This window comes from Convolutriloba macropyga, chromosome 11 (assembly GCF_964194025.1).
Source record: "Convolutriloba macropyga chromosome 11, txConMacr16.3, whole genome shotgun sequence".
NCBI classification, from domain to species: Eukaryota; Metazoa; Xenacoelomorpha; order Acoela; family Convolutidae; genus Convolutriloba; species Convolutriloba macropyga.
The window spans coordinates 2562310-2583283 of record NC_134478.1 but is presented as its reverse complement, the minus strand read 5'-3'; the positions used below and the strand labels follow the sequence as shown (position 1 = coordinate 2583283).

Genomic DNA, 20974 nt, shown 5'->3' with positions numbered 1-20974 from the left:
TAAGTCTATCTTTTGATAATTTTCGACCCTGACTGTATTTGCGTAAATTGGCTGCTTGAGTTCTCAATTCCAATCATTTAAAACAGTGAGTGAAATATGAAGTCAAACGTGTCAAAGGTATCAACTTATCTAAAACGAGAGCCCCTATATAATAGCAGCGAGAGGCTGACGGAGACTAATACACAGTGGACCTTAATCTTTTCCAAGGACACAATTTTAATCATGTTTTGAAGATTGCGGTGTCGTCCGTTTCAATAATCCTAGTCACCCCTATTGCCAACGTAGATAAAATGAATGAATCTGAGGATATTTTCAATCTTTTCGCCGGTATCATTTCTCCTGGGTAATCAAAATTTTTGGCAATTTTTCTACGGATAGATCTGGATTTGTAGAGGAGATTGTCCGATATGTGTAAAATTATAGAGATGTGATAAACATAGAAAAAATGTTTAGTTTTGGTTTACCAAATGGTTTTTTAGTATAGTTCTTATTGAATATCTCGCTAATTGGTGTAAAATAGGACAGAGGCACAAAAATCTTTCCATTTGGCGTTCCAAATTGTCAATTCGCGATCTAACCATCAATATGTTTAACAAGTTTAAAGCTTAAATCCATTAAGTGTAACATAGCTCAAACGTTTTGTTTTCGAACCAATTGTTTAATGTTAGCCACGACACACTAACCCTTTTTTTTGTTCCGAACCCTTTTGAGGGGGGGGGGGGGGGAGGGGAGGGAGGAACTATATACTCAAATGGGTCTTTTTGTTCAGACAATTTTGGCCGATCGATATATTCATCGTAGAGTTGAGCCTGGTATCAATAGAAAGTCTGTCCAGCGTGAAATATGGAACTAAAAACATTTTTTTTATTTTTGTTTTTTTAGGGAGGTATCGAGGTTTAAACTTTTGAGAAAAGTAGAGTGAATTATGTTGTTTTTATTCACATTTTCCGTAATTTTTGACTAACATTTCGATAATTTTGCTAAAATTTGTTATTTTTTTAAAAAGAAAGTTGTTGATTTTATTTCTAAAGACAAAAAAATTTTCGGCTATTTTTATTTAATTTTTTGTCATAAATTCTGGCTAAATATCTCAAAATTCAGACTTTTTTTAATCAAAAACAACACGAAATCAGTTTCTTTAGTCTACTTCGATTAAATTTGCAGGCAGTACACACCCAAAAACCACTAACGCAATCTCTGTAGATTCAAAAGAGGGCTTCTACTTCGACTTTCGTTGCGAGTGCTTCATAATTAAAACTTTGCCGTTTTTTGCTAACTTTACTCGTTGATTATCAAAAACGCAGCATCTATTTTTGAATTTTAACTTACAAGTTATCTATATCTTTAAAACTCCCAGCAATAAAGTATTCTTAACGGACGAAAAGTAATAGCAAGATCAGTTTTGGTCCTATCTTGACTGTTACAATCCATAAATAATTGAGATTGTAATCAGTCGATCTTCTTAAAAAAATCGATCTTTTTATTTTAACTCAAAAAACAGAACAATTCAAATGAAAGCTCATTGGTGATAGGTCCAATCCGCTTCTTAATTAGCTCCAAATAATGTATCTATTTTAATACTTGAAAACTTATGGTCTTTTTGACTTTTAAAAATTTTTAATTTTTAATTAATGGCTTATTGAACTTTGCCTCTAATTTTCTCCTAATTTGGTCAACTTGTAGCTTCGTGTCAGCAATGACAGAAAGCTTCTTCTTTCTACTGAATTCAAATTCAATCTTAATTGCGGTTTTACACCTTAAGTTATGGTTTTACTTTGATACTAGATTCCACTTTTTTTATTTTCAGGTATTCGCCCCATTTTTCACGTTTTTTCAGTTTTTTTTACATTATCACGTTATTGACAGTTCATATATAACATTATTGGCGTTCAAAATAAGGCACAATTGATAATAATAAAATCCTTAAGGATATAGACTCTGGTTTTAACGGCTTCGAAAATAATTTCTCAAAGAATTTAATTGAATATTTGATTTTGTCTTTAACTGTCGTTTCTACTTTGTCTTTTTAGTCGTACGAAATTTCCTGTACAATTAGCCGGTTTCATTGGCTTTTCATGGAAAAATAGATGGGCCAATATTCTGATATTAATAGATAGCTGACGGCTTTCATGACTTTGAAAACATTTGTTTTCCAAAAAAAAACACTTTTCAACTTCGCAACTTTGTTCCTTTTATTGTCTGTTTGTTATCTAGTCTCGATAATTACAGGCCAAATATGACCATATTCCTGTCAAGGGAAGGTATTAAAGTGATTGGTGCCACAAAATCTAAAGTTTTTAAAGAATTCGTGATGAATTTACTGGCTTCGACAAGGTTTTTTCACCAATAAATTTTTGATTTTTGTCATATTTTACGCTCTTTTTGTAGACCTTTCTAATTATTTCATTTTGTAATTAATGGCTTTCAGGACATTTGAAATATTTTTTTTCGAAAAAACAATTACTTAAATTTGCCTTTTTTCCTTTTTGTCTACTTGTTACCTGGTTTCAATAATGAGAGGTCACATAATACACTATCGGTGTTCGAAGAAGGTGGAATCGACAATATTGTGAAGGCCAAAGTATGGCTTTACGGCTTCGAAAGCGTTTTCTGGCAAAATTTGACAGATTTTTTGTTTGTCTACTTGTTGTTCTTGTTGTAACCGCATAAAAATTGAATAACGACAGTTCTTAATTCCCATCTTTAGAAACACTGGTAATCGTAAAAATATGGGATATTTTAGTTGATTCCTAATGGTTTTCATTACTTTGAATTAATTGTTTTTAAAAAATAAGCGAATTTTTCAAATTTACTGTTTTTGTTCTTCATTGTCTAATTGTCTATCTGACGCTATTTTGACTTTGTCTTGTTTTTAAAAACGGACATTAGTTTTTTGATGTAATCAATGTTTGTCGTTTTTGTTTGATTTTGCTGTTCGAGGCTATTGCTTTCGAGGCTATCTTTTCGTTCATACGCGAATTTTTTTTGAAAAAACTTGAATTTGTGGGGTTTTCTATGTTCCTCATTTGATGGATAATTATGCCAAAATTGTGGATGAGTGGGGTCGGAACCTTATGTGCAACCGCTCATTACCGAGCCTCCTTGTTTCTGTTAAGAGGCAGAGGCTTGCGAGCGCCAGAAAAAAAAAGATGACAATTAATGATTACATTTTCCCATTTTTTCTAGCAGGATGGGAACTTCTATTTTCCCATCCTCCATAGAACAATGAGTTGAAAAAAGCATGAAAACTAAAGCACAGCGCCGTGGACGTGATTCCACTAAACCAGTTGAATCAAGAATAGAAAAGTTGAGTTTGACAATCATCGCAGATTTTGATTCTGTTGAAAACTTGTTCGAATAAGTTCTGGAGTAAAAATTTGATATGGAGAACTAAAAAGTACATTTATGTGTTTCACAAAAATTCAATTTCTCTAAGTGTTACATTTCTTGGTGGAGAAAATAAAGTTGAATGTAACAAAATGCATTCCCGAAATAAAGTTTAATTTGAGATTACATTCTCAATTTAGATATAATCAGTGAGCAAAGAAGTCAAGTCATTTTCTTCGAGTGCATCACACGATTGACCTAAAAATCCGTACCAAGAAAGCAACAATTGACGTTAACGCACAAGAATTCAGTGGTAAAAAGCAGTGACTAAGTGATTTTTGCAACAAAGGGCAAAACAACAAACCCGATAAGAACAATAATAGTCTCACGACCCTCGATTCGCCGATTTTCTTCGGTTGGTGTTTGATGTTTTGTCCGGAGTGGGAAGCAGCGCGAGTGGGGCGAAGGATCGCAAGAATTGCTCTTCGAAGAAGAGAACTGCTCAGCAACTTAATGCACTCGAGGTTTACCAGCTCAGCCCGTTCAAGACAGGTCACGAACTCTGTTTGTTAGACAAAAACAATCGGTAGTGCGAAGGACGATTTCGGCTCCTAAAGACCTCCGCTGAGACGTGGTAATTAAAACTAATCCAAATCTGATTTAAATTTTGGGAATAACATCTTTTGCAAACTTACATAGAACTTGGTATGAAGAGCGTTGCCTGGCTCTGCAGCAGGGTAGCTAGTGACTGCTGTGTAGATTCTGTAGTTGTGAATCACCATCGAACCCTTCTCAACTGTCCCTGAAGGTGACCAGCTGAAATTTACAAAACAAATTTTTTAGCCGTGGGTAACCAAATCAACTTTTAGCTGTGTGACACTAATAAAACGAGCTTTGTAACTTGCATCTTGTAAATTTTATAATTTAAACATGACCGACTGACGACAGTCGAATTGCTCTCAAACGACGGCGAGCGGTTGCCTGTTGTTAGTGGCCAGGAGGGACTCAGGGATACAAGCATGGAGAATAAGCAAAACTACCCACTCTGGTGGCTCCATCAAAAAACATAGCCAGCAGATTGCCGGAAAATAGCCGCAATAGACGCTTGTGGCCTTCCATGAAGTGAAACAACTAAAGAAATAAGATAGACCGATTGACCACCAGTCCTTTAATAGACCACTAGACTTTTTGGTTAGATTCGGACTGCCATTTTTATGAGACACATACGCTCTATAAGGAAAAAACCCTATTGGGGCGGTTTCAAAATTAATAAGCGAAATCAAAAACTCAAGACTCTAATATTCAAGAAATAGGGCATATACGTTTAGCACTACTTAGATGCACACTATTGACCTTTAACTAGTAAATGTTCATAAAATTTAAAGTTCATTAAACGAGTTCAGAAGTCATTTTTATGAGTGAGATAAGTCGCGCAATTGACCTAAAAGCAGAACAAATGACGTTACGCGCACAAATTGTAACTGCAGAGCAGTAAAAATTGAAAAAGTCAATTCAAAGAAGTCAGGTCGCAAGAAACATTGATGGAGACGACGAACAAAAAAACATAGCAGTACAAGGCTTGAATAACAATCCAAAAATTGATTTAGCTTTGACCTGACAAAAAAAACGGTGTCAGATGTCCAATGACAATAGTTAGTATGAAACCATTGAGATTAAGCAATTTTACTACAAGAAAACAAGACTGAGAAATCAGATCTTTTTTAAAGACATGGTCAAAATCAAAAAATGACTTCTAAGAAGTCATGCCACTAATTAAATTCCCTTGTTTCTCATCATCAACCGATGAAACCTGTCATTAAGGAGGTTAAGTGATAAGACAGCAACAAGTTCAATAAATACTTGCAAAAACTCAAAAAATCACTGATAGTTCTTTAAAAACGGACAGCGTATAGGTCAAAGAAAGCAATAGCTATGAACTGAAATGATATCGAACAAAAAAGCCTTCTTAGAAACCGATGAAAACGGTCAATAACGAGACAAAGATATAAGATAATAAAGTTAACAACAAAAACTCGAAAAAAGTTCGATAATATTTCTCGAAAACAATTGATGTCAAAGCCATAGAAGGCAAAAAATTTAATAGACTAAAATAACCCCTATTAAAAACCTATGAGGCCTGTTATTGATGAGAATAAACGATAAGACAACAGCAATTACAAAGGTACAACAAAAACTCAAATATTAACTCTTGAGAAAAAGTAGTGTAAAAGTCATGAAAACTAATAAACTGTAAGCTAATAACTCGGACCCCTAATTAGGTTCTTTTTCCCCCTCATTATCAACCAATGAGACCTAATCATTGATGATACTAAGTGAAAAGACTACAGAAATAATTTTTGAAAGTGGGCAAAATCAAATATTCTTTAATGTTTTTTTGACAAAAAACTGTGCAGGTCATAAAAAGTTTCAGCTGCCCCTCGATGAATTCTAGCAAATTCAACTAGGCGCAATTAGAACACATATGTATCATACTAAAAGCACTCAAGGAAAAGAAACTCTGAAATCAGAAGTCAAATTGACCCACGTGAAAAAAACTCCCTCTCAAAAACCGAAAATTTGTTCAAACGCCAATTTATGATTCCAGTTTAAAGGTAGTTTGAAAAAAAATCACGCCTTAGACCTACTCTAATTTTCGCTCCCCTTAGTACTTCAGCGTGACTAAAATCTCCACTTTAATTTAACTTCTCACTGACGTGAAAAAGACGAAAAAATCTTGAACAGAACTTAAAAGAGACAGCACACCAATACAATCCAAATATTTTGGATTGTAAAAACCCACGATGTCCCCTATAATAGGCGCTATCGCTTCGCGGATATTAAACATAAGATTAATGGGATCTTGCCGTTGGTGTCCTGGTCACAATTTGTTGACAGTCTAATGAATCAAAAGCATTCACAGTGTGAGGAATGAGCCTACTTTTCTTCATTTCTCCAAGTCTAATCTGACGTTTCTTTTCTGCTTATTCAAACGAGAACTTCGAATTTGAAACAGCAACTTTTGAAAAGCTGATGAAATTGTAACAAATTCAATTGAACTCCCCATTTCATTTATGTACACTAACAATTGGCGATTCTCTACGCTAATTTTAAGCGAGCAATAACTTCGGCTCAAGGAGAGTTGTAATTTTTGTCAACTTACTCTATAAATCCGGCCTTCTTTGCCATTGTGGCCATTTCTTTGTCCGGCTTCGAGTAGAACGTCATATAATCCGGAATCACAATTTTCATTAACGTCGTCAAGAACGAGGGCTTTGCTTCGTCCGAGGTCGAAGTGCGGTCAGCATCATCAATTCCAGTCACGGATGGAATGTTGGGAATCTTGGCTTTGAGGTTGTCTTCGTCGAACAACTTCCACATTCCAAGATGCAAGGCACTCGAATATAGTTCACTTAAGTATGAGGAAGGCAGTAGGTGCAGAATTAGAAGCATTAATGTAGACTCGAACAGAAAGGCAGCTTGAAACAGGATCCAATTCAGATCATAAATCAAGTTCTCCTGAAACACCTTAGCTGTTGTCAACGAACGACTATGTCACATTTTCAAGAGTTTTAGAGGGAGTTGTCGCCTAGATCTTGAGTGCTCAACAACACCACAGAATTCTTTAAAAACGAAGACAACCAGCAAATTGAAACGTTCAAAGACACATCCTCGCAGAAGCTCAACAAATTCCAATTCCCAAACCTTTTGTACAAGTTACGTCAATTTCCTTGCAGTCATTGAAAACTTCTGGCGTTTATCAACACTAGAAGCGCTGTTGGAGAAGTTTTGCCACAATTTTGAAGTGATTTCTGCAGTCACGTAAGTTCTCAGTGACTTCAAGCAGAGTCACGTAAGCATTACTTACAACACGTGTCTTGCACGTTTTAAAATGACGCAAATCAATGAAAGTCAACTTCTGGCTATGTATATAGCAACTTCCGGCATTTTAATATCGGGCACGGCAGACATTTGGCATTTTATCACGTGCACGTGCGTATTTTAGACAAGGTTACGTGACTGTGCAGAAGTCATGTCGAAATTGTGGCTTATCTCGAAAAGCTAGTATTGTCGTTCAAAGCCAGAAGTGTTCGATGATTTAAAGAAAAATGGGATCTTTTCCGTTTGTGCCCCCCCCCCCCCCCCCAGTACGCTATGCGCCCCCCGGTTACAGAGCACGTGCCATTACATAGTAAATCATCATAGTGAAAATATGGCACGTGCGTCTGGGGGTTGCAAATAATATGCGCCCACTAAGCTGGGGGGGGGCACAAACGGAAAAGATCCGAAAAATGAAATAATGGGAAATTGCCGAAAAGAAATGATCGTTTTACATTTATTGTTACTGAACACCAATTGCATCTTGCAGCTAAAATACTAACATAGCTGGCAGATTGCCAGAAAATAGCCACAATAGATTCGTAGATCGGTCGTCTATAAAAAACAGTAAAAAAGACAGACCAAAAAAATTCGTCTTTTTATTGAAGGTTGATTTGTTATATAGTTTGAAGTTTGAAGATTTGTTTGAAAGATTTGTTTGTTGTTATATAGTTTGAAGATTTGTTATATGTTTGAAGTTATATTTTGATTGAAAATCTGTATAAGTTATTGCTGCCTCTATTAGCTGATCTCAAATAACCTTCATTTAGAGTGACACACACCCATTTGACCTTATCTCTTTGAATTAAAGTAAATAAAAGGCAATTTCAAAGTGAGGAAGTCATTTTTGAGAGTGAGGTAAGTCAAGTGTGACCAAAAATTTAATCACGCGCATGAACAAAAAAAACTCGCTCCACTAAGAGCGAAAAATGACGTCACACATGCAATTCAGTTGAAATTGCATGAACGAATGAAAAAGTGGCTGTGACGTCATATGGTCGTAACAAAAATCATGACGACGAAATAAAAAAACATAGCAGGACAAGTCCTGACGTACAATTCAAAGAATTTTCATTGACTTAACAAACAATTAGACCTAGAACGGACAATGGGTGAATTGGGAAAACCATTTCAAAAAAATCAGATAAAAACAAAAAAAACAGAAAATCAATGTCAAAAAGCTGCTAGGGAGAACAAAAAACCACTAGTGAGATATGTAATTTTGATTCTAACAAAAAACTAGGTCCAGAATGAGCTGTGAATGGATTGGGAAAACCATTCAGAAAAAAATCCGATCCAAAAAATCGAAAAAACAGTAAAAATCAGAGTGAAATTGCCGCATGTGAACAAAAAACCACTACCGAGAAACCGAACTTTTGTTCAAACACTGTTTTCTCACTCTACTTTAAAATTAGAGCGAAAAAAATTCACGCCGCAAAACCACTCGCTTTTTCGCTCCATTTCCTGTTTCGGCGTGACCAAAATCACCACTCAAAATTGACTTCAAAAATCATGAAAATGTGTGAACAGATCTTAAAGAAAAAAAAAGACAGCGCCCCAATACAATTCAAATTCTTTGAATTGTAATCAAATTCTTTGAATTGTAAAAAACCAAGAGAAGGCCAATAATAGCCCCAGCTATCGCTGTGCGGCTATTAAAAAAGAGGCTTGTTAATGTCTGATACTACGATATTACTAAACATTAACATAATGTGCTGACACTGCTCGACCAAGTTCTTGGCTTGATTGTCTACCGTATTTAGCAGAAATGGTAAAAAGTTATAATAAGGCGACAATCATGTGTTGCTATTTGAAATCTGAAATGTTCTCATTCTCAAACTAGGGCAGGCAATAATACTAGTGAGTTTAATGCCAGTGCAGTGCGTTTATTTTTTTTTCTAGAAAGAACAATAACTGAAATCAACATCAATACAATTCATCGAGCAGGAGAAAACAATTTGGTTAATTGCTCTCGACCAAAGTTCAAAGCAATTATTCAAAATTTTTTGCCGGACTATTTCGAGTGACTTTTACGTCCTTGACTTTTTCGTTTTCCGTGATCAAATTTCTCTGTCAATTACAAGTGTCAGCAGCTGAACTCAAGTGGCGGCAGTCTATTATTAAAAGTCAAATGAAAAGTGGAACGAAATTGGTGTAAATTTTTCCTTTAAATTTTAATATTGGTTATAGTGGCATATAATAACCTCTAATGACGTCATCTGAAGCCCTTCTCGGTAAATTTAGCCACCCCTTCCCGACTGAACCAGGCTGCAATAGATTTGCTAGTCGTTCGAGAGCAATTCTACCGACGTTTGTCGGCTATGTTTACTTCTGCGGATTTTACAATCCAAATTAATTCGCTGTTATAGATAATTTAATTGAAATCGAAGCTGAAGATCTGAATTCAAGATGTTTATTCCGTTGCTTTTCTATGTTCTGACTTACTGATAATTCTCCAGTGTGTCCTAATGGTTAACAGTTGTTTTTAAAAACTGGGTAATGGTTCATTAATTTCAAATAGTGCTCAAGAAAATGACCGAATCTGGTGTTTTTAATTGCTCTCAAACGAAGTTTGTAACAATTATAGTAGCCCTGTGGTCCTTTTCCGTGTGGCGCTTTTCCGCTTGATCGATTTTTCGTCTGACCCATTTGAATTTTCGTCCTCAACAACGGGATAAACAGGTAGCGCTCGGAGTGCATTAAATGGCCGACCAGCTCTCTTAGAGCCTTACACCTTGTCTCTTAAGTAAGCGATTCACAAACAGTTTTGAGGAGACAATTTCAAGATGTGAAGGGCGGTTCTTAATCTCAAAAATTTGACTGTCTCCCCATTAACCCCCACCCACTCAATTTACCCCCTCACCCCCAGTCCACCCTCCTCCACTTGGTGGTTTGGAACTCCCTCTCATCCAGCCCTCCCAACCCTGCCCCCGTCAATCGCTTGACCACCGCAGCCTTTGACCCCCCTCAATCGCTTGAACCCCATCCCCTTCTACTACGCTCAGCCCCAAATTGCTTCCCTCGTTGTTAGCATCTCTGAGCCTCAGCTGGGTTCTACCAAAGCCAACCACTCACAGGTCGTTTGAGAGCAATTCGCTGACGTCAAACGGTTAAGTTAATTTTTTCGATTGGATATTTTAGTGGTTGTATCTTCCAGAACAATTAGTTGAGCTTTTGTATTGTTTGAGTGCAATAGTTTCTGATTTTAAAATTGTTTGTCTTTGAAAAATTATTTGATTAATTGGTTCTGCCTTTTCTGTTTTTCCGACTTGTACGTTAGTCTCATTATTGACTGCTCTAAATGAAATACAGTGAAAAGCGGTCTAATTTTTCATTGTTAGCTTTTAAGATTTTTGTCAGTGTTCGTTTTTTGTTTTGTTGCGTCTTAATCTGAGTAATAAAAGGTCAATTCGTTTCAATTGGTGCAAACTATTGCATTCAAACAATACAAAAGCTCAACTAATTGTTCTTGAAGCTAAAAACACTAAAATATCCAATGGAAAAATTAACGTAACCGTTTGACGTCGGCGAATTGCTCTCAAACGACCTGCGAGTGGTTGGCTTCGGTAGTACCCAGCTGAGGCTCAGAGATGCTAACAACGAGGGAGGTAATTTGGGGCTGAGCGGAGTAAAAGGGGTGGGTTCAAGCGATTGAGTGGGGGTTAAAGGCTGCGGTGGTCAAGCGATTGACGGGGGTTGGGATGAGAGGGAGTTCCAAACTACCAAGTGGAGGAGAGTGGACTGGGGGTTTGTTGGGGGTGAGGGGTAAATTGAGTGGGTGAGGGGGTAAAATTGACTTTTAAAATTAAGAACCGCCTTTCACATCTTGAAATTGTCTCCTCAAAACAGTTTCAAAGAATCGCATACTTAGAGACTATAAGGTGTAGGGCTTTACGAGAGCTGATCGGCCGCTTAATGCACTCCGAGCGCTACCTGTTTATCTCGTTTTTGAGGACAAAGTCAAATGGGTCAGACGAACAATGGCACAAGCGGAAAATCGCATAAAAAGACCACAGGGCTACTATAATTGTTACAAACTTCGTTTGAGAGCAAATAAAAACACCAGATTCGGTCATTTTCTGGAGCACTATTTGAAATTAATGAACCATTACCCAGTTTTTAAAAACAACTGTTAACTATTACGACACACCGGACAATTATCAAAGTCAGTACATAGAAAAGCAACGGAATAAACATCTTGAACTCAGATCTTCAGCTTCGATTTCAATTAAATTACATATAACTGCGAATTAATTTATGCAAATTCCGCAGAAGTAAACATAACCGACTAGCGTCGGTAGAATTCATCTCGAACGACTAGCAAATCTATTGCACCCTGGTTCAGTCGGGGAAGGGGTAGGTAGCTACATTTACTAAGAAGGGCTTCAGATGACGTCATTAGAGGTTATTATATGCCACTATAACCAATATTAAAATTTAAAGGGAAAAAATTACACCAATTTTGTTGCACTTTTCATTTGACTTTTAATAGTAGACTGCCGCATTTTGAGTTCAGCTGCTGACACTTGTAATTGACAGAGAAATTTGATCACGGAAAACGAAAAAGTCAAGGGCGCAAAAGTCACTCGAAAAGTCAAAATGGCCAAGGAAAAATTTTGCAAAAAAGACCAAAACCTTTGCAATAATTGCTTTAAATTTTGGTCGAGAGCAATTAACCAGATAACTCAATAATTATTTGTTCTCCAATAAATTGAATGTGTTTCAATTAAATAAATCTGTTAACATGATTATACATTCGAGAAAAATTTGATAAATCAATTTTTGTCCGAATTTTGGGTCTTACAAAATAGGACGTGAAAGATCCTATCTGTTGGTTCAGTGCTATGTTCTCACGATTTATCAAACAATTTAATTTCGCAAAAAAACTGTCAACATTTGTGTGAATTTTAAACTGTTTATAGGTACCTTGAGACGACAGGGTAGTTTGTTCCATTTCTGGATGATTTTTACTATAAATGATCTGTTACCCAATTGGCTTTCGTTGTTGTAATACATTGTTTGGTCCCTGGTTCTGCTAATTCTAAGTTTCTGATGTTACCCATTCTATCATATCTGGTGTTAAATTAACCTAATTTTTAAATTTAATTGTCTTGCCTGAAGAATTTGTATGGATGAGCAGGTCTTGACACTGCTGTTAAAAAAAATATTAACTAATTGACATAGTTAGATTGCTGGGGTAAATTTTACTTACTGGAATTAGAACAATTGGCACTAGCCCAATGTAGTAGGTATAAACTGACGATAAAACAAACGCCAGATGCAGTTTAGCCCAAGCGTCATTCCAGAACACTGTTGCTTCCTGTCGAATGTGTTTAGTATCTGAATTGCACTGATGCTTCATACCGAAGATAAGGTAACTGAAACAGAACACATCAAGACACAATTCTACCTCAATAGATAGATTACATTAACATACATTACAATTAGCATTAATATTATTTTACAACCTCAACATTTAAGCAAACATTGTTGAAGTATGCCCGATTAAAAAACATTTCATAAACTGAATTTTAAAAAAGTACATTGCAAGTTCGTAATTACACAATAAAACTGAGCGTTTTAGATCATGGTAAAAATTGGAAACTTCGATGCATGTTAATAGCTGGGACCCGGCTGGTATTATTTCTAACGATTTTATTTTTATATAAAAAACTTTGTTGCGCAAAATTTGACTGGACAACTTTTTCTTTTGCCTACACGTTGACTAAATTCATTGTGGATTGGTTATTTTATTTTTGGACGTCCTTTTGCAAAACAGACATCTTTATTTTGGTCACCAACCTGTCTACTTTGTTGTTGCTTTCGATTTGTGATACAATTTTACTGCTGGTAGTTGAACTATCCTGAAGCATGGAACTAACTGTGGGCCTGAACAGGACGCCGAGAGCGACTCTGAAACAGTTTAATACATCTTGATGATTAAGTAATCTTTGATTAATTTTTACTTAACCCTGAAACAACTGAAAGCAAAACGCTCTACAGAAAGATTTGACCGATGGAAAAGCATTTATTTGTCTGCTGTTACTGTTCGAATTTTACTCAATTCTGCCCAATCTGGATACAAAATTGACGTGCGCGACGTAGAGAGCTGATAAAAATAGATTCAGAAATGAAAAACTGCCCATTAAAAAACTGAAAAAAAACCTATCAACGCTAAAATATGGCGTATTCAGTTTAATTCCGTAGAAGGCATCTTATCTCGGATTTTTTTGAGCATATGAGTTTGCTTGACATTAAACTAATTAAAATTAAACTTAATTGTCATAAATGGTTAATTGTAACATTAAACTATACTGAAGGGCCAAAGTAGGTTAGCACCCCCTAGTTTTATGAAGTAAAAATTCTTGAGGGAAAATTACTCCAACTAAACTCAAGTTTCAAAAATAACTTTTACATCATTGATCCCCTACACTAGTCCTTTCGCATAACTACGAAATTTAGATAAAGATGAGATTTTGATGAGCTCCATCCATTTAGATAAAGATGAGGTTTTGATGAGCTCCATCCATGTTTCACAGTTTTCATAAGTTGTTACAATATCACATTTTTTTCTCTCATTTTCGATTTTTATTGTTTAACACAGGTGCAAACTTAGCCAGAGTTGAGCAAACCTGAAAACATCCCATCTTGTGACAACTTTCTTTTCCTTATGAGTGGGATAAAGCTCATCTATTTTACATCGCGGTTTAATGCAAGTGAACGCTGTGTTTTATCTGAATTTCATAGGTATGCGAGGGGACTAGTGTAAGGGATCAATGGTGTCAAAATTGTTTTTTTTTAATTTTGATTGTAAGTTGGAGTTATATTGCCTCAAAAATTGAATTCTTACATCGTGAAAATAGAGGGTGCTAACTTGCTTTTGCCGTTCAGTATAATTAAAACTAAATGACAAAGTGCAGAGGTCATTTTGTTGACTGACTTAAGTCACATATGATCAAAATGTAATCATGCAAATTACCTCACAATTCTTCTTGGATATACAGAAAAATAACGTCACGCGCGCAAGATCCCTTTGTGATAAGAATTCAGGCATATTGAACTTCAGGTTTTCTGCTCCTATCATTGTAAAATGGAAAAAGTCAGACGACGAAATAAGAAACTAGAAATAAACCTAACTAGGAAAGAGTTAGAAAAGAAGTCAAATGGATGCACTTGACAAAAACCATACCCTAAAAAGTAAAATTTTTGTTGTTGCTTATTTTTTTGCTTTACTGAGAATTTAGAAAGACCGAATTTTCAAGCCACAAAAGTATTCCAAATTAAAAAAAAACTGTCTGACAGATATTTTTTAAAAAACGAAGCACAAAAAATCGTGAGATACAATCCAAAAAATGATTGAGAAACGCAAAAATCTAGGACCTGACCAGCAGACATGTTCAAAAGCTTTACAAAACAACTAACCAGCAGGCTAACTAACCAACCGAAAACTGATTTTAAAAATGATAAAAACTTGTTTTTAATTTGGTGATACCAATACACCCCAGATACGACATGAAAATAAAGAAATCACACTCACAAGACGTACGATAACCAACGACCATTGAAAAACTGAATTGAGAAAAACCGCGCCACTTTGGGCTCAAAGATTTCAGAACTGACCGCTTCTAGGTGATCTCAATTTCAGCAAACTAGGCACTCAGAACGCTACTAAAGCGAGCTTAAGGACTGTACTGCCATTAAACACCCCACAGTTTTAAGTGAACAAGCAGTGAACAAGTCAGACAAAAAGTGAACATATCATACAAAAGTCGGTAGTTTTCGGAACCGAAGATATTGAGTTTCACTTGGTGAGAGATCCTAGCGGGAGAGCAACCAGCTTGAAACGCGTATTCTTTTCTGTTTGCTGAATAGGCAATCTTTATTACATGTTAGATTTAATGATAGTAGTGAAAAATGGGGTGGCCTACCGCACAGACATAGGATCCCTCCCTACCCAGTCTCGAACCTATGCCAAAATCACTCTATCTAACACCTAGAAAGCTGCCTACTCCCTTGAGCTACAAAACCCAAATACTGCTAACATTGTATCACTATTTACGGTTATTGGATTTTGTAACACAATTCTTTAAAACAATTCAAAATACCGCAAATTCTAAGGCAACTTGGCCCAGATGGTACGTCATTATGACCAACTGGGCTAAGTTGCCTTCTTGTAACCAAAATTACTTTTTATCATGATTGAACAAACAATGCTATCACAATTTTGGAATTTTATCTGAGTTCGAATAAATAAGCCACCCTATAAATACTAAGCTCCAAAACTTTCAATCACTCAATTTCAGCAGTTACCATGAATAGCTGTCCAGAAAATTCAGATAACTTTCGATTCATAGTCTACAGTGCTCAAGTCCTCATTCCGTCTCAGTTTCCATTCGATTCAAACAGCAAGAGACGCAAGACCGACCAACGAGAGGCCAGTCAGACAACCCAAGTTCAGCCAAAAGGCCTTGCACACTGGATTGATCAGTTCACAGAATGGCAATTTGCTGTTGTTAACCATGAGCCAGAAAAGACTCAACCGCATTTCAGATGGTGCGACGACATCTCATTTGAGCACCAACACATTCTGGTCTATACAAACGATAATCCAAAACATATGGAGAAGATTATCAAATCCTATATTCGCCATGAAAGCAAAATCCTCTTTGAGATCAAGGCAAGAATTTTTGCACCATCAAGCGCGTTTCAGACGTTCAATCAGCAATTCTTGCGTCTCAACATATCAGACATTACAAGACGGGGAGACATCTTCGAGCAATTCACAAGAAACGCTGATACCGTAAGGGACATTTCACCCAAAAGATGTAGCGCAATGGAGACAGTGTGGGAAATTGAACGATCTTGCCCAAATCGGCTATTAGAGCCAGCAGGCATGACGGATTATCAGAGAAGAATTCTGACGAAAATTGAAAGCCTTGAGAGTACCGATTCTCCGTTCAAGAACACTTTAGAAGACTACATTGATATATTGGCGACTGGCTGGGGATCAATTTACAGATCGGATCACTCGGTCTACTTGGAAGTTCAATGTGGAATGAATAATGCGCAGTGTACTTGCTGGGAATGTTGGGACGCTCCTTTAGAGGAGGACTGGGAGAACAAGGCGCGCAAAGAAGAGGTGGAAAATTCCGATGAATCGTCTAAACAAACAAAGAAGAACTGATAAAAAAACTGTAACTATAAACACCATTTTCTTTATATACACTCTGTAAATCAGTTGGTTGGCGCATTTGAATGATAAACATTCCTGATATTAATAAAGTATTGAACAATTTTGAAATTGTTTCCAAGCATTTTCCCAGATGGTACGTCTTTATGACCAACTGGGCTAAGTTGCCTTCTTGTAACCAAAATTACTTTTTATCATGATTGAACAAACAATGCTATCACAATTTTGGAATTTTATCTGAGTTCGAATAAATAAGCCACCCTATAAATACTCAGCTCCAAAACTTTCAATCACTCAATTTCAGCAGTTACCATGAATAGCTGTCCAGAAAATTCAGATAACTTTCGATTCATAGTCTACAGTGCTCAAGTCCTCATTCCGTCTCAGTTTCCATTCGATTCAAACAGCAAGAGACGCAAGACCGACCAACGAGAGGCCAGTCAGACAACCCAAGTTCAGCCAAAAGGCCTTGCACACTGGATTGATCAGTTCACAGAATGGCAATTTGCTGTTGTTAACCATGAGCCAGAAAAGACTCAACCGCATTTCAGATGGTGCGACGACATCTCATTTGAGCACCAACACATTCTGGTCTATACAAACGATAATCCAAAACATATGGAGAAGATTATCAAATCCTATATTCGCCATGAAAGCAAAATCCTCTTTGAGATCAAGGCAAGAATTTTTGCACCATCAAGCGCGTTTCAGACGTTCAATCAGCAATTCTTGCGTCTCAACCTATCAGACATTACAAGACGGGGAGACATCTTCGAGCAATTCACAAGAAACGCTGATACCGTAAGGGACATTTCACCCAAAAGATGTAGCGCAATGGAGACAGTGTGGGAAATTGAACGATCTTGCCCAAATCGGCGATTAGAGCCAGCAGGCATGACGGATTATCAGAGAAGAATTCTGACGAAAATTGAAAGCCTTGAGAGTACCGATTCTCCGTTCAAGAACACTTTAGAAGACTACATTGATATATTGGTGACTGGCTGGGGATCAATTTACAGATCGGATCACTCGGTCTACTTGGAAGTTCAATGTGGAATGAATAATGCGCAGTGTACTTGCTGGGAATGTTGGGACGCTCCTTTAGAGGAGGACTGGGAGAACAAGGCGCGCAAAGAAGGTGGAAAATTCCGATGAATCGTCTAAACAAACAAAGAAGAACTGATAAAAAAAACTGTAACTATAAACACCATTTTCTTTATATACACTCTGTAAATCAGTTGGTTGGCGCATTTGAATGATAAACATTCCTGATATTAATAAAGTATTGAACAATTTTGAAATTGTTTCCAAGCATTTTCCTAGGAACGAAACAACAAAGAATGCCTTTTTGGCAGTTTGTATGTTCATTGAACCAAATTCTGATCTCCAGGTCATCAACAAACTGGCCCCACATGGTGGATTGATAGGACCTGGTGATAGCAGACTTCATAAATATCTCAAGCATTTTAAAATTTTGAGAACGCATGCTGCATTTCATGATGCCTTTGGGTTCATGAAAGAACAATACGCAACAGGGCCCGGCTATGTATACATTGTTTCAAACATTCCTAGCCATTTTCTTTTCGGGCACGTTACCGGTGTTCTTTTTTGGACAATATTCAAACTAGTTTTTCGGTCCTATTTTGATGCGTTGCCATTTTAGATGACTAGCAATAACTTAGATAACTTTACACTGCATATTTCAAAGCTCGCAGCTTTGCAATTTTTAAACTAAAATCAGAATGAAGAAATTATTTTGCGGAAACTGTGTTGGAAAAAGGTGGGTCAGAGATGTGTTCCCGTTCAAACCGAAATTGATCTTACTCGAGATGAAATTGAACTGCTAATTGAGGCAGCTAAACTGTTGGAACACTTTGTCGCTATATCACAGCAATCGAATAAGACGCCAACACCTGAGCCACCGCCTAGGAGTACACTATAGTCATGGCCGACTCACCGGATTGTCAGTTGGATTTTGCCAGTAAGATTATTTTTGATGATAACAATGAGGAGCGCCCACCGTGGAAACTGTGTGGAAACATTGAAAGATCTTTGGTATTTTACAGTATTCACATCTTTCTTTCGATTGGAGCGATTGCAACGAGCCTTTGCTTTCTGTTCATCAATAAGTTCTCAACCGAAAGACCAAAAATTTGGTCGCTTTTAGCATTTAGTATTGGCTGTTTTATTCCCACACCCAAATGAATAAAGTTATTGTAACGGAACCTCATTTGATGATGGTGGTCGTCGGACCCAGTGGATCAGGAAAAACACGCCTGGTTGCAGATATCCTCATCAAACAAGAACGTTTATTTTCTCCCAGCTTTGACAAAGTGACATATGTATATCAGCATTGGCAAAAAGTTTATACAGAGCTTGCCAATATTCTTGACACAAAAATAAGTTTCATTCATGGACTTGATTGGAACAAAATCAACTCTACTCATGAGAAAAATCGTCAACTAGTGGTTTTCGACGATGTGTACAATGAAGCCAGCGAACAAGAAGAATTTTTAAACCTAGTTATTTCTGGTCGCCATCAAAACAGACACGCAATTTTATTGAAGCATAATTTGTATCAAAAAAGTAAAAACTCAAAAACAATCGATCTTAATGTTACGCATATGCTTTTGCTGAAAAACCCCAGAGATATTATACAAATTGACGTTCTTGGCCGCCAATTGGGCAGCCGTAATCTTTTATTGTCAGCGTATAAAACTGCAACCAAGGAACCATTTGGACATTTGTTGATTGACCTGGATCCTCGATGCTGTGAGCAGCTACGGTTATGTTCAAACTTGACGGACAATTTTACAATATTTTACAGTTCACAAACCTTAGATAATGAAATTCAACTCGATGAATCATTCACATCATCTGACTACTTTCAAACTGCTTATGGGCTTCAAACCTGTACTGAAGCGTTTCGCAATTCTCCATCTTCATAATGAGTTTCTACTGGACTGTATTTATAACATTGTTCATGGGAATGTCTCATTAGCTCAAACTACTTTAAATGAGAGCAAATTAAAAAAATTTTAAAACATTTTAACATTTGTTTGTAATAAGAAAGTGAAGTTCAGTCAGAAACAAAAATTTCTCGCAACCAATCAGGGATTGCAGCTAATTAAAATAATTTATGAGCCCGTTCAAAATCATTTTAAAGATGAGCAAGCAAACTGAAGTAGAAGCAAAAAAGTTTTTACTTATTTCATTACAAACCTATAACGAGCTGTTGAACGGAAACAAAACAGTAAAAGATAGCCAGACCTCAACCTCCACCACTAAAGAATACTTACTTTCTCACAGCAACAAAAACAACGAAACAGACGTTGCAGCTCAATTGAGTGTTGCAGCCACCCTCAATCAAGTACCTAAGCCTGGTGGGTCAAACCAAGAAACAGATGAAATGGTAGCTAGGGAACATCAGCAAAATAATTTGAGTTCGGACGAAGCAAACGAAATAGTAGAACAACTATTATCAACTGGACTGTCAAGTGGGAAAATTGAAAAATCAAAAGCAATAATCAAATTGTTGCAGAAATCAGAAACAATAGCAATTGACAAGCAAACAGGAAAATTACAAAACAAATCCGGAGGACCTCCATCAGACAGCAATTTATTTCAACTTTTGATGAACATTCAGCATCCCACAAAAAAATTTTCACCTGCAGACCTTGAATTGATTAGAGCATTGAAAATTGCTCAACACTTAATTGCAAATACAAACGCCAAGGCAGTCAGCCCTAAACTTACGAGAGATTCGAACACCACATGGCTTTCCATGTTTTCTCCCAGATACTGAACATCTCAACACTACACCTTCTTATTGAATTGCTCCTAATACTTGCCGGAGTGGAGAGAAACCCGGGACCAGCCAGGAAACTCAAATGTGGAAGCTGCAAGAAACTTTTGGGGAAAAGTACAAAAAACGACCGCTTTTCTACGGCACAATATGCGGTTGGGTGCATTACCAGTGCTCTGGCTTACAAAATGTAAATGACTACAACAGCAGAACTTTTACTTGCACAAAATGCAGAAATGAAAGGGTAATCTCATCAGCAATCACCCATAGCCGTGGCCTACAAATTGCACAAAAATTCTATACCAACTCAAACTACCCCTCAGCCTACGGCAGTGTCAATAGATTGATAAAAGAAACCGGACTAAAGCGGAAAACTGTAGAGACCTATCTGAAAACAAACTCAACATACACCAAGTTCAAACAAACTAGGCACCGTTTTCCCCGACTGAGGGTGCAATCATACCGCTTGAATGAAATTTGGTCCCTTGATCTCGCAGATATGCAATCACTATCTGCCGAAAACCGAAACACCAGATATTTACTAGTCGCTGTGGACACATTAAGTCGTTTCCTCTGTGTTCAACCAATGAAAAACAAATACGCCACCACAACTAGGAGAGCTTTTGCAACAATGACAACAAAAATCAGACCAGAGAAAGTGTGGACTGACGATGGGAAGGAATTTTTAGGCTCTTTCAAACAGTTTTGCGAACAGAAAAAATAATTCTCTACCAAACAAGAAACGAAAAGAAAAGCGCTTTTGCAGAACGAAACAT

The 20974-nt window shown here is 36.8% G+C and overlaps 1 protein-coding gene across 1 annotated transcript in view; it reads right to left on the bottom strand.

Annotated features, from left to right (window-relative positions):
• Positions 1-3636: 3636 nt before the first annotated feature.
• LOC142349984 (transmembrane protein 39A-like) overlaps positions 3637-20974 on the bottom strand; it is a 34390-nt gene continuing 17052 nt past the window's right edge. Inside the window, exons 3-7 of the mRNA XM_075401860.1 lie at positions 13006-13116; positions 12416-12581; positions 6488-6843; positions 4023-4143; positions 3637-3938 (exon numbers count right to left, since the gene is read on the bottom strand). Coding sequence (XP_075257975.1) covers positions 3897-3938; positions 4023-4143; positions 6488-6843; positions 12416-12581; positions 13006-13116 — 796 coding nt within the window. The 3' untranslated portion in view covers positions 3637-3896. The remainder of the gene's footprint in view (positions 3939-4022; positions 4144-6487; positions 6844-12415; positions 12582-13005; positions 13117-20974) is intronic.